The 11622-nt window shown below is 39.1% G+C and overlaps 1 protein-coding gene across 1 annotated transcript; it reads left to right on the plus strand.

Annotated features, from left to right (window-relative positions):
• The first annotated feature begins 1191 nt into the window (after window positions 1-1191).
• On the plus strand, window positions 1192-5785 carry LOC116387599 (solute carrier family 22 member 13-like). Its single transcript, XM_031854859.1, has 9 exons — window positions 1192-1620; window positions 1694-1797; window positions 2458-2612; window positions 2995-3163; window positions 3252-3372; window positions 3540-3634; window positions 4067-4278; window positions 4377-4485; window positions 5575-5785. The coding sequence occupies exons 1-9, from the start codon at window positions 1246-1248 to the stop codon at window positions 5783-5785; spliced, it is 1551 nt and encodes a 516-aa protein (XP_031710719.1). The 5' UTR covers window positions 1192-1245.
• Window positions 5786-11622: the final 5837 nt, after the last annotated feature.

Consider the following 11622-nt stretch of genomic DNA (forward strand, 5'->3'; position numbering starts at 1 on the left):
ATCATCCGCATCTACTTTTTCTCTCCTGACCAGCAGGATGCACGGTACACAATATGATTGCTAACCTTTTGGCTGCAATGGCCATACATGGCACAAGCTCAACTTTTAATGTGTTCAGCTTTCAAAGTAAAATGATAATTTCAAGTAACACTCTGCTCCTGAGGGTAGTCAAATCATTTACTTTCACCTGCATCAATTGTGCACGGCATCGTTTTATATCACTTTAGTTACCAATTTGAATTAGTTTAACGATGTCTGTGCAGGTTAGTTGACCACCAGTCAATATAATAAATCTTTGTGCTTGAAAATAAGTTAGTTGGGTTAAACATTAATGGATTAATGGATATATCTCACATTTCAAAGTGAGATATATCTGATACCAACATGGCAGATTTTTGGAGAGATCCTGAGGAGCATTGGAGAATTTGGGTTATTCCAGCAGCTCACTCTGATTGCACTTTGCTTTCCAAATTTCATTCAGTCTTTTATCTTAGCAAGCTTTCTTTGTATCCAGTCTGATCCAGAGCGACACTGTAACACAGACTGGATCCTTCAGGCTGACTCCAACCTGACCACAGATGAGCAGCTGAACCTGACTCTGACCCGGGAGGAGGATGGGACCTTCAGCAGTGCTGTTCCTGTGTGCTGGATGAAATCCCTCTGTTAAACCACAAATTGTTTACTTCTGGTTTTGTGTGGATGCAAGGATGATGTATTTTTTGGAGGCCAACCCGAGAAATTAGCATCAACAAAAAGCTAATGTGTTTTTTGATGTTTGATTTTGGATTATTGAAAAAAACTAAAAAGCTCTGTGGCAAACAAACATTTATGATACTTATACATTTTGTTTAGCAAGTCACAAATTAACATGGATCAAATGAACAAGATACAACATTCATTTGGAAGCATTAAAGGTGATTGTTTCCCAAAATGTTGAACTATTTCTCCAAATCCTGACCATTAACTTACAGGAGACAAACACAAATACCTACAAAGGCAGGTGAGTGGCGATGAGTGGGGTTTGCAGAGGGAAAAGCCAGGGGTAGGTGATTTGGCACAGGTGGAGAGACACACACACAACCGTGACAATATGATTTCTTAAATTCTGGTTTTCACAGTTTTTGCGTTAACAGGTCAACCATTTGGTCCATTTAATTACTGACTACAGATGGTGAAACATTTATTTGAACCTGAGCTTATATACGAAATTCAACCAGAGTTTCACACATCATCTGCAGTGTGAAAATGGTGGATTTTGGAGAGATTCTGAGGACCATCGGAGAGTTTGGCTTCTTCCAGAAGCTCACTCTGATTGCGTTAGCCTTCCCAAATTTCTTTTTACCCATCTTATTTTGCAGTTTTCTTTTTATCCAGTCTGATCCAGAGCGACACTGTAACACAGACTGGATCCTTCAGGCTGACTCCAACCTGACCACAGATGAGCAGCTGAACCTGACTCTGCCCCGGGAGGAGGATGGGACCTTCAGCAGGTGTCAGATGTTTGTCCCTGTGGACTGGGACATCGGGGCCATCAGGGAGTACGGACTCAATGAGACCACAGGGTGCAGGAATGGATGGGTTTACTACAACACGACGTATGATGCCACCATAATCACTGATGTAAGTAATGAGTGTAGAAACTGAAGAAATTACCGTCATAAAATTCCTTCATTAAATGTTTTTTTCTTTGCAGTTTGATCTAGTTTGTGACAAAGCTAACTTTGTGGAAGTGATACAAGCAGTGGTCATGGCCGGTGTTCTTGTTGGTTCTGTTATATTTGGACCTTTTGCTGAATCGTAAGTGTATTTCATGCAGTAAAAAACAACCCCACACACAGCTCCCATTCATAAATATTAATTTTTACAATTTAGAAAGAAGATGCAATTAGTTTCCAACAATAAACTAGATACTAGCAGGGTATCGGCATGTCTTGAATTTAGTTTTCTAACAAAAAGGTCGTGAATGTCTAACCTTTTTGCTTATTACCAACTTTTTTTATTGCTTAACATGGGTAACAAACATAAACAAACAAATACACAGCAAATAATCCCAATCCTGAATTAAGTTAGCGTGAGTCATTTGTATTGGTTAATCCATCCATCCATTTTATACTGCTTATCCAGGTCATGTTAATTTAATTAATTGCGTTATTAGGAATTATTGTTGTATACTGCTGAGATGTACTGAATGTCATATTTAGTTCTGACTAGCTTTCCATCATACTTGGCATTTCTAGTGTTGATTCATATTCCTTATGTGTCCATATTAAACATCTATTGTTCACTAAATAAACTATTTAGTTAATTTGTAGATGAGATGAAATTAGGTGCATTGTAGCTATTGCAGTCTTTCTTCCAATTAGCACCATTATTTATTTTTCTTCTGTGCTTTGACCATAAGAGAAGCTGGTCATTTCTTCTAAACTGTATCGTTTTGTTCATGTCTTTCTGTTGCAGATTTGGTCGCAAACGAGCAACTCAAATTACAGCAGTTCTATTGTTCATATTTACTGTAACAATAGCACTATCCCCCAATGTCTACTTATACTTAGCATCCATGTTCATGGTGGGAGTTGCAGGGGGAGGCTATCGAATCAACTGCATTATACTGGGTATGAACTATGTGCAGGTATCATTTTACATCACATGTGACATTGATTTTTATTTTCCAAATCAAACTATCATGGGACTTTAGACAATAAAACTTATTGAAGACACTTGCGTAATAGCAAATTGATGGCAATTATATTATTAGAAATATTGATTAATCAAATGATCTATAGAAGTAAATTATGAGAAGAACAAAATATATTATCATTGACCACCATTTGGTTTGTTGCTGTTACAATGTCAGTTAATGTTCCTATAAGTTGTGTATGGCATTATAGCATCTTTCAAGTTATACTTCTAGCATTTGTTTTTGTTTGTTGAAAACTAAAACAATCCCAGTCAAAACTGGTAACTTAAAAAACTTGTATATCTTCCTGATTGCAGCCACTGAGTGGATCGGGCCGTCCAAAAGATCGTGGGGAGCATGTGTGACTCAGTTATTTGATGCAGTTGGACAGTGCGTCGTCGCTGGTCTGATCTATTTCATCAGAGACTGGAGACTGGCTCAACTAATCACCGCATCTCCAATGCTTGTGGTTGTTTTCTACATATGGTGTGCATCAACTATTTTTTATTGCCTTTTATATTTTCATTTGTAAATGATTGACTATTTGAACTGTCACTTTCTCTGTTTCTTTGAGGTTCATTCCAGAGTCAGCCAGATGGTTGTTAAGCAGAGGAAGGACAGAAGAGGCCAAACAGCTGATCGTCAAGGCGGCCGCCATCAACAAACGCACTGTTCCACACTCTCTTCTAAACAATGTACTGACCCCTCACATTTCCTTTTTTTCCCCCATTATCCATAGTTTTGGGTAAAAATTTATGCTGCTTAAACGTATTTGTTACTGCTTTTTACGAATCGCAGTAAACTATTAATATGTCTTGATATGAAAATAAATTTTAGTTTTACTAAAGACTTTTTGTTACAGATTGCTGTGAAAGAGGTTGGGAACAAAGGAGGCATTAAAGTTATTTTCAGATTACCTGTACTGACTAAATATATCTTCATCATAACATTGGCATGGTGAGTGGAAATTTCCATGAGCTCCACTAACGTCTTAAAAATACATTACTTTAATCTTTAATAAAAAAATGTTTTTAACTTTAATAAAAGTAAGATCACTCTACATATAGTCATAAACATGGAAATTAGCTCAAGGGACCAAAAATGTTTTTTGTACCAGGCTGTAAACAGCTATAAAGTGGGCAATTTATCATGGGGGTCTATGAAGATTGACTTTTTACTTTTGGAGCCAGCCCCAAGTGGCCATTTGAGGAACAGCAGGGGCAAACTGTACCTTAATATGGAAAATGTGCTGATTAAGCCACACATTGGTCATGTTCGGACAGCCAAAGTGGTTAGTTGGGAGGTCATTTGATGCTGCGATTGAGACTAAGATGTTAATAATGCTATTTAGGACAAGACTAATGTGTTTCTTCCTGTCTTCAAACTCAGGTTTTCACTGAGCCTTTCCATCTACTACTTGTACTTCAATATGGGAAACCTCGGCTTCAGTATCTTTCTGACACAGTTCTTGTTTGGTGCTATTGAAATACCAGCTCAAACTCTGTGTATGTGGCTGCTGGAGGTTTTTGGCAGAAAGAAAATATTTGTAGCAACACTTCTGACAGGAGGACTCTCTTGCATACTTATCCTGGCTGTTCAAGGTAATCCCCTTTACAATTTTTAAGCAAAATGATAGCTTTGTGTTTTTGTCCTGTGTGTCTGTTCTCAACTTTTGTTTTTGTACGTTTCTTTTTTTCAGGATATGCCATTGCCATTATGTCCTTAGCTGTTGTGGCACGTTTTTTCCTGCTCTCCAGTATTACTACATGTAATGTTTTTGTTCAGGAGCTGTTTCCAACATCTGTTAGGTAGGTGTTCACAGGCTTCATGTGAAACAGCATTTAAGATGTACTAAATGGCGTCCAATGGCCTTAGGTCTTTATTTAGAGCCCCTCTGGCCGTTTCAAAGTTGAGGTTGTGGGTAAATGTGCACCGCTGTGTCTGTCCACAGCTAATCTCGCATTCTGCTGTAGCAAATTTCCTAATATTTAGGGTGCCTACTTATGGCTGTATGCTCAAGGACCTCTTGCAAACAAGCTTTTATTGCCTTTTTACTGTCCTCTGTCTCCTCACTCATTCGGTGTGGCTTTGTAGCACAAAGGCAGTAAAAATACCTGTGCAAAAGCACACTGACTATGATCCTGCAGGCTTAATCATATTCTTCTGGGCGAAAGTACAAAAGTTTGCCGCGTTTCTCGTCGCAGAAAAAATGCGGAAAAATACATCAAAACGTGCAGCCTGATTTACTTGAATGGGGTTTTGGCGTGAAGAGAGCAAAATAACCACTTAACTTTGGGCCCGCATTGACTAGCCATACTTTAACGTAGAAAAATGATTCAAAGTTTAAAACGTTGACAAAATGCTGAACTTTATTGAGCCAAATGGGCATTTTGATAGCTAGCACAGTTTTCATGAAGTCACAGATTAAGTTTCAGGAAAATTTTGGGTCCGTTTCAGATTTTATAATGGGTGTGTATTGCACGGCTCGTTAAGTGTTAGAGTGATGACATCACGGTCAGAGTGGAGCAACCATGAAAAGTATTCTGGGAACATATTTTTCCAAAAAGATTGTAAATTTGGTGCTGGTCTCAGTGAAGTGTCTCTGGAATCCAACGGATTTACACATTTGGCTCAAAGAGCCGCAGAGCGACATGAACTCCAACCAACTGCTCCATTCGACTCCATGTTAAATCTGACCACTCATTTCTCAAAGAAAGCAGATGGTACCAGTTTTGTATTTTGCCCTGTAGCTCACATTTTGAACACTACAAACATAAAAACCACATCAGCGCGTTAGTCACTGTATAGTCTTACCCCTCTAGTTCTAAATGACATTTTGCTATTTGATCCAAATGTGTAAATGTCTTCTATTTTTCCACTCTTCCTTCCCCTTTCAGACAAACAGCCACAGCTTTAGGATCCATATCAGGAAGAGTAGGTGGATTACTGGCTCCTCTGCTCAACATCTTGGCCATGTACCACTGGGCCATACCCACCATAGTCTTCAGCAGCTTAATTCTCCTCAGTGGAGCTCTCTGTTTCATGCTTCCTGAGACCAGGAGAAAAGAGCTTCCTGAGTCAGTCGATGAGGCCGAGTTCAACAGCTAACTATCGCAAATATGTTCCATCATGACATGTCATTAGACAAATTGATCTCTCACATTTTATCATTTGCTCCCTGATATCACTCATCTCTCCTTTGACTTTCAGAGACGGGACCTCCACAAACACAGCCAGTTGTTCAAGTCCAAAATCAACCAAGATGTAAATGTGTTTAAAACCTAGAATGCATTTACTTCAAACTGCACGTCATATCTTCACATCATATAAACACACCAAAAGCAGCTGTAAAAGTTATAAAGTGGTGTACACACAAAGGTCTCTTGCCATGTAATTTTGTTTTTATTGCTCTGCTTCATTTGTAAATAACCGAGTTGTAATTAATCTGTTAATAATGAGCTACATTGTTTTTAGTGATTTTTACGCTTAACACACGATAATAATCAAATGTTCATAATTTATGCATTAAGAATGTCTATAGTCATTTCCCTTATAATTGTAGAAACATACGTATAGCCTTATTAAAAAAATATATACATTGCTCAAGCTAATTCTTTCGCTAAAGCTAAGACTTGACAAGAAATTAATTGGAAGTTAAAGATATAGTTTATACTTGTTCTTGCCAAGAGTTATATGACAAAATTGAAACCACTTTCCTGTCCGTACGGTGAATATGAAGACACCACCAGCTGCTTAGCTTAACTTAGCACAAAGACTGGAAAGGGGGGGAAACAGCCTGCTCTGTCAAAATGTAACAGCACCCTCTAGAGCTCGCAAAAAGTTCTCAGTTAAAAAATGATTAATGTGAAACCAATAAATTGTTCCCATCCCAGACAACGTCTAGCACATAGCCCCCTGGTAAAATCTCCAGCGCTTTTATAATGTGTTAACTATTGAACTTGCGAGGTGCTGGTGGGTGGATTCTGTTACTTTTGGGCAGAGCTAGGCCACCTGTTCACCAGATCAGTTCACATTCTGATGTAGAATATTCACCATTTCGGACTGCATGAGGTTGTGCTGATTACCAGGTTATTTGACAAACACTATGGATATGCGGCCAGGCACAATGATACACCAGGAAAATCCACTTCAACTGATTTATTGTAGACATGTGCAGGGCAGATGAGGCTGGCACAATCTATGTTGGTTTTCATCTAAACCGAAATATATACACAAGGTATACCATGCACACATTTATACTTTTTAACAGACTAGAATTAACACAATGTTTATCAGTTTAAATAACTAAAGGTACTGCAATTAATGTACATAGAGAAAGGAAACTTGCATGTTTACTCAGACAAGGATTGAGTCCAGTAGAGAGCCCAGGGTTTTTTAATAAAATAAAGGGTTGCCCTGGAATTTAGTATATGAGATGCTGTCTGGCAATTTAATTTAGTTAAACTTTCAAAACTCCCTCAGTGCTTTAAAGTCGACATTTTATTCCAGATTGATCATCAGTAGGACACAGCATTTCATATCAGAATATGTACAATTTTATTTTCCAGAATTCATAAAGCCATTTTACAGTCTTGACTCTTTATTAACTATTCATTCATGTGGAATCACTTTAAAACTGTTATTCTAAAAATGTCACATCTTTTACTTCTCTTTGAAAAAAAATCACATCTATGTCATCAATTGCATTTATTTTCCAGCTGTAATGTAAAGACACATACTGTATTTACCACACAAAATTGAAATAAAATGTATTTTAAAGATTGTGTTTGATACAGATTTGTTATTAAAGGCAAAGGTAAATTAAATCAATATTCCTTGTGCTTTTCTAAAACTAATTTAATGTAAAGTGGTTATCATATCCATACAGTTAAAACAAATTGCTTTAAAAAAAACATCTCTATATATTTTTTTTGGGTACTTTCCAACGATGTGTATAACATCATGTAAACTCTTGCTTTTACCCGAGCAAATCATCCATCCAGCTACTGTTTGTGACAGTGCTTTCAGATGTTTGCTCAGTGCTGTTGTTATCAGACACTAAAAGACTGTCCACAAATAAATTGACATCACTTGGCTCAGACACGGGCAGCAGCTGTAGTTCTGATGCAAAGATGTCATCAGCAAAAAGACCAGGCTGAGCTGAAGCAGCGGCAGTAGAAGATGTATCTGAACCAAGCAAATCATTCAGGGAGTTAGAGGTGGCTGGGGTGGATGGCAGCAACGTAAACACATTACTAACTCCGAAGATGTCATCCGGAAAGTCGGACGGTTGGTTTGAAGAAGCAAAAGCTCCTCCTTGATGAGGCACTTTCACATCAGGTGGCTGAGTGAACAGAGTGCCGTTTGAGCCAAAAATGTCAAAGTCTGCATCCTGCTCTCTTGTCTGGCTGTTTGTACCGGAAGGACTTGAGGTTTGAGCTTCATCTGGGTTTACGGGTGCTGAAGTCGGGACAATAAGCTGATCTGTCAAGCCGAGCATCACGTCGTTCTCAGCCGATATAAGGTGAGAGTCAAGCTGGCGGAAAGTATCGGTGGAAGCAGCTTCGGGCCAAGCTGCGTCAACGAAAGAAGACAAAAATGTATCACTGGGGCTGATTGGATTAGAGGAATCTTGAGGACCTTCACGGTTGAGATCAAGAAGCGCTCCACCGAACAGGTCTCTTCCACTTTTGTCTGATGCATCAAGCACTTCATTTGGCTTTTGAGCAGATTCGTCAGTATTTATCTGAATGGCTAACAGGTCATCGGGGGCTGAACTGACACTGTCCCCAAAAAAATCATCATTAAATGGAGCACTTAAAATGTCATCACCACTTCTCTCAGCTACTAACTGATTGATTGACTCCTCCGATGCTTGACTCACTGACTCCACAGTACTCGGGAGATCTTTAGACTTAGCTTTTCCAGGATCAGTTGCAGAAAGGCCTGTAGACTCACTGCTTTGCAAATCAGATTCATGATCATCAGTTTGTTCTGGAGCTGTTTGGTCATCTCCTGTTTCCCTTGTTGAAGTCTTGTGAAGGTTGGATGGCTCTGTGGATTTGCTGAAAGCCCCACTTATGCTACTCTCCATTGTGTTGGGCTCCGCAAGAACAGACTGTCCCTTTACATGCTCTCCAGCCTCTTGATCCTGAGGTGGTACTTGAGACACATTGCTCTCCTTTTGTACCTCTTTTGTAACGGCCTCCTTTACCTCTTCTGTCTTTTTGTCATCATCATGTGTTTTGTCATTACTTTCATCTCGCGCAGCTGATTGTGTGACGTCCTCAGCCTTTTCCGAGGATGAGTGAAACAGTCTTCCTAAGAGGCCACCGCTAGGTTTGACATCTCTTGGTCCAGCCTTGTTTGTCTTGTCATTTCCACCTGATGTGAAGAGCTTTGACAAAGGACTCTTTCCTTTGGACCAGGATCCCAGTTTGACTTTTGTCTTTTCAGCCGGTTTTGCAGAGCCCATCAGAGAATTTGTTCTCAAAACAGGCTTCTTCTGACCTCTGACATTTTCCTTGTCATTGGCTGACTCACCCTTTTCAAATTGATTTTTATTCCTCTCAAGACCAGCCTCCTCTCCATGCATATGTTCCGCCGGACTGTGCAGAGTGCTTGGACTTTCTGATTCACAGTGGTTGACGGAGTTTCTTGGAATGACATGCGATACCTCAGATGGCTCTTGGTGTTTCACATCCTCTTGAGGTGAATTAAAGGTTTCAGTGAAACTCTGAGTATCAAGTGATTCCTCAACCTTGACTACAAGTCCATTCAGAACTGTTATATCAGTCTGTGGGACCTCTTGACTGCTCTCCACTTCAACAACAGGCTTTCTCTCTTTCAAAGTACTGCTTGTTTCTCCATAGCATTTATATTCAGGGATTTCAAGGTGTGCCTCACTTTCTTGTTCTCTGCTGAACTCAAATGACAATTGATCAACGTTCTTTTGATCACTGCCATCTTCTGTATCCTTGGATTTATTCCCTTTGCTCTGTTCAGTTTGGTTTGAAAGCTGCGCACTGTGCTCTTCATTTTTGGCTTCCGTGGTCAGTTGAGAGGACAGGTCATACTGAGCAACATCAACATTTGGAGCAAATCGTACAGACTTCTTAGCTTTATTCGGATAAGCGTCCAGCCTGTTAGATGTTTGATTGTTTGTTTTTGAAGTGTGTGCCATATTTTTCTCTCCAGATTTCTGTTTTGTGACAGGATTGCCCTTTCCTACAGAGGGCAGAGAAAAGTTAAGTCCTGTCGAGGAGATGCTGTCTTTGGTTGGATCACTCCTGAATTTTGTTTGCTCTGATGGCAACTTCTCACCTGAGGTATAAACTGTTGTCTTAGATTGCTCGTTGACCCCTGAAATGAAGGAGCTTGACAATGTCTTTCCTTTATCCTTCATTTCTCCACCATGGTTGATCTTTATTTGGTTGTTGTCACTTTTGTGATGCTCTGCAGTCGATGCTCTGCCAATGTCAGATATCTTATTTTTCACATGTGTCCGCTGTGCTGGATAAAACCCAGGACTCTTCTTCTCTGGTGGCCAGCTCATTTTTAGTTTGCCCTTAACATCAGCACCACTGTTGTATACCATTTCTCTTGCAGACACATTTTTAACATACACACCAGCAGAGGACTCTCTGGATCCATCAGACGCGTTTGAATTGCTTTTTGTCATTTTGGGAGTGGACGCAGCGTCTGGCTCATCTATGACTGTATTTTTCTGAAGCCAGCGGTCTTTATGTTGCTTGTGCCCAAATCCTTCATCATAATTTCCTGTTCTTTTAAAAAGCTGTTGGTAGTGAGAAATGCAGTAGAACTCTCCATAAAGAGATGCATAGTTGTGGATGCTGCAATAAAGTAAAACAACGTATTTTATAATATAAGGATAAAAGTAAAATCAGATTTAATTTATTATAAGATTTATTTGTGCTAGATCAGCTGCAGATGATTTCAATGCATTGGAGATTTGCAATAGTCAGAGTAATTTCTAGTTTTTACAGTGTTTTAGCTCATTCATGTTAGAATTTTCATTCAATTCATGTCGTATTCATTTTACAACAATTGATCTCAGTAACTTTATCATACTGTGGAAAATATCTCACCTGAGTTTCTTCTTACAATGTTTACAGCAGAAACAGTTGCTGTGCAGGATAAGTTTATTGGCCACCATTTTTTCCATTGGATAGACAGGTGTCAAACAGGCGGAACACATATCCTTGACTGGTGAATGGAACTATGATGATAAAACAAATTCAGTTTAAGGTATTTTATGTAAAACATTTAAATTAATCTGGCCTCTGTGTCATCATTTTATTTCTCCAACATTATTTCTGCATTGGAATGCTTTATTATGGTTTTAAAAAAAAAATTATTTTTGTTCTTTTGTTTTCCACAAAACAAAAAATGCAGAACAAAGGCTGGGGACTGCTTGCTGCACTGAAGTCCTGTCCTGATTTCACCCAAGCATTGCGAAGTGCTGTAACTCAACAACACACAGATGACCATTTGATAGATCAGTGCATCTACTCTCAACCACTGGGCCTGGGCCCACATGTGGGCCTCAGATCACCATCTAGTGGGCCTTAGAGATACTGCCAAAAGGTTAGATCAAATTCAAATACTTTTTGGGTAATTAACAAAGCTAGTTATGCTAGTTATTTTTATTTCTAGTAAACATAGTAATTCAAACAAAGCATAATTTCAATGACCAGTTACGTTTGAATCTCACCACACCAGATGCAGTGACACAAAATAAACTGGTTTTTGAAACAGAAAAGTGATGTGGAAGACAACCATGCGCCAGTTGAAGCTCCAAAGCCTGTGGTGAGGAAATACGACCCAGTACATTAAATTTGGATTCACAATGCAAAGCAGTGATGGGTGAGAGTGAGCAGAATATATGTTTTGGTCATTACAGCTGTTAGAGGCATAACACATAT

This window comes from Anarrhichthys ocellatus, unplaced genomic scaffold (assembly GCF_004355925.1).
Source record: "Anarrhichthys ocellatus isolate YVR2014 unplaced genomic scaffold, GSC_Weel_1.0 scaffold15, whole genome shotgun sequence".
In the NCBI taxonomy this organism is placed as follows: Eukaryota; Metazoa; Chordata; class Actinopteri; order Perciformes; family Anarhichadidae; genus Anarrhichthys; species Anarrhichthys ocellatus.

Bases quoted from the DNA above. Each gene is read 5' to 3' on its own strand.
- LOC116387599 (XM_031854859.1), top strand. From the start codon at position 1,246: ATGGTGGATTTTGGAGAGATTCTGAGGACCATCGGAGAGTTTGGCTTC. The intron at 1,621-1,693 runs GTAAGTAATGAG...TTTTCTTTGCAG, and splicing joins ATGCCACCATAATCACTGAT to TTTGATCTAGTTTGTGACAA. The intron at 3,373-3,539 runs GTACTGACCCCT...TTTTTGTTACAG, and splicing joins CACACTCTCTTCTAAACAAT to ATTGCTGTGAAAGAGGTTGG.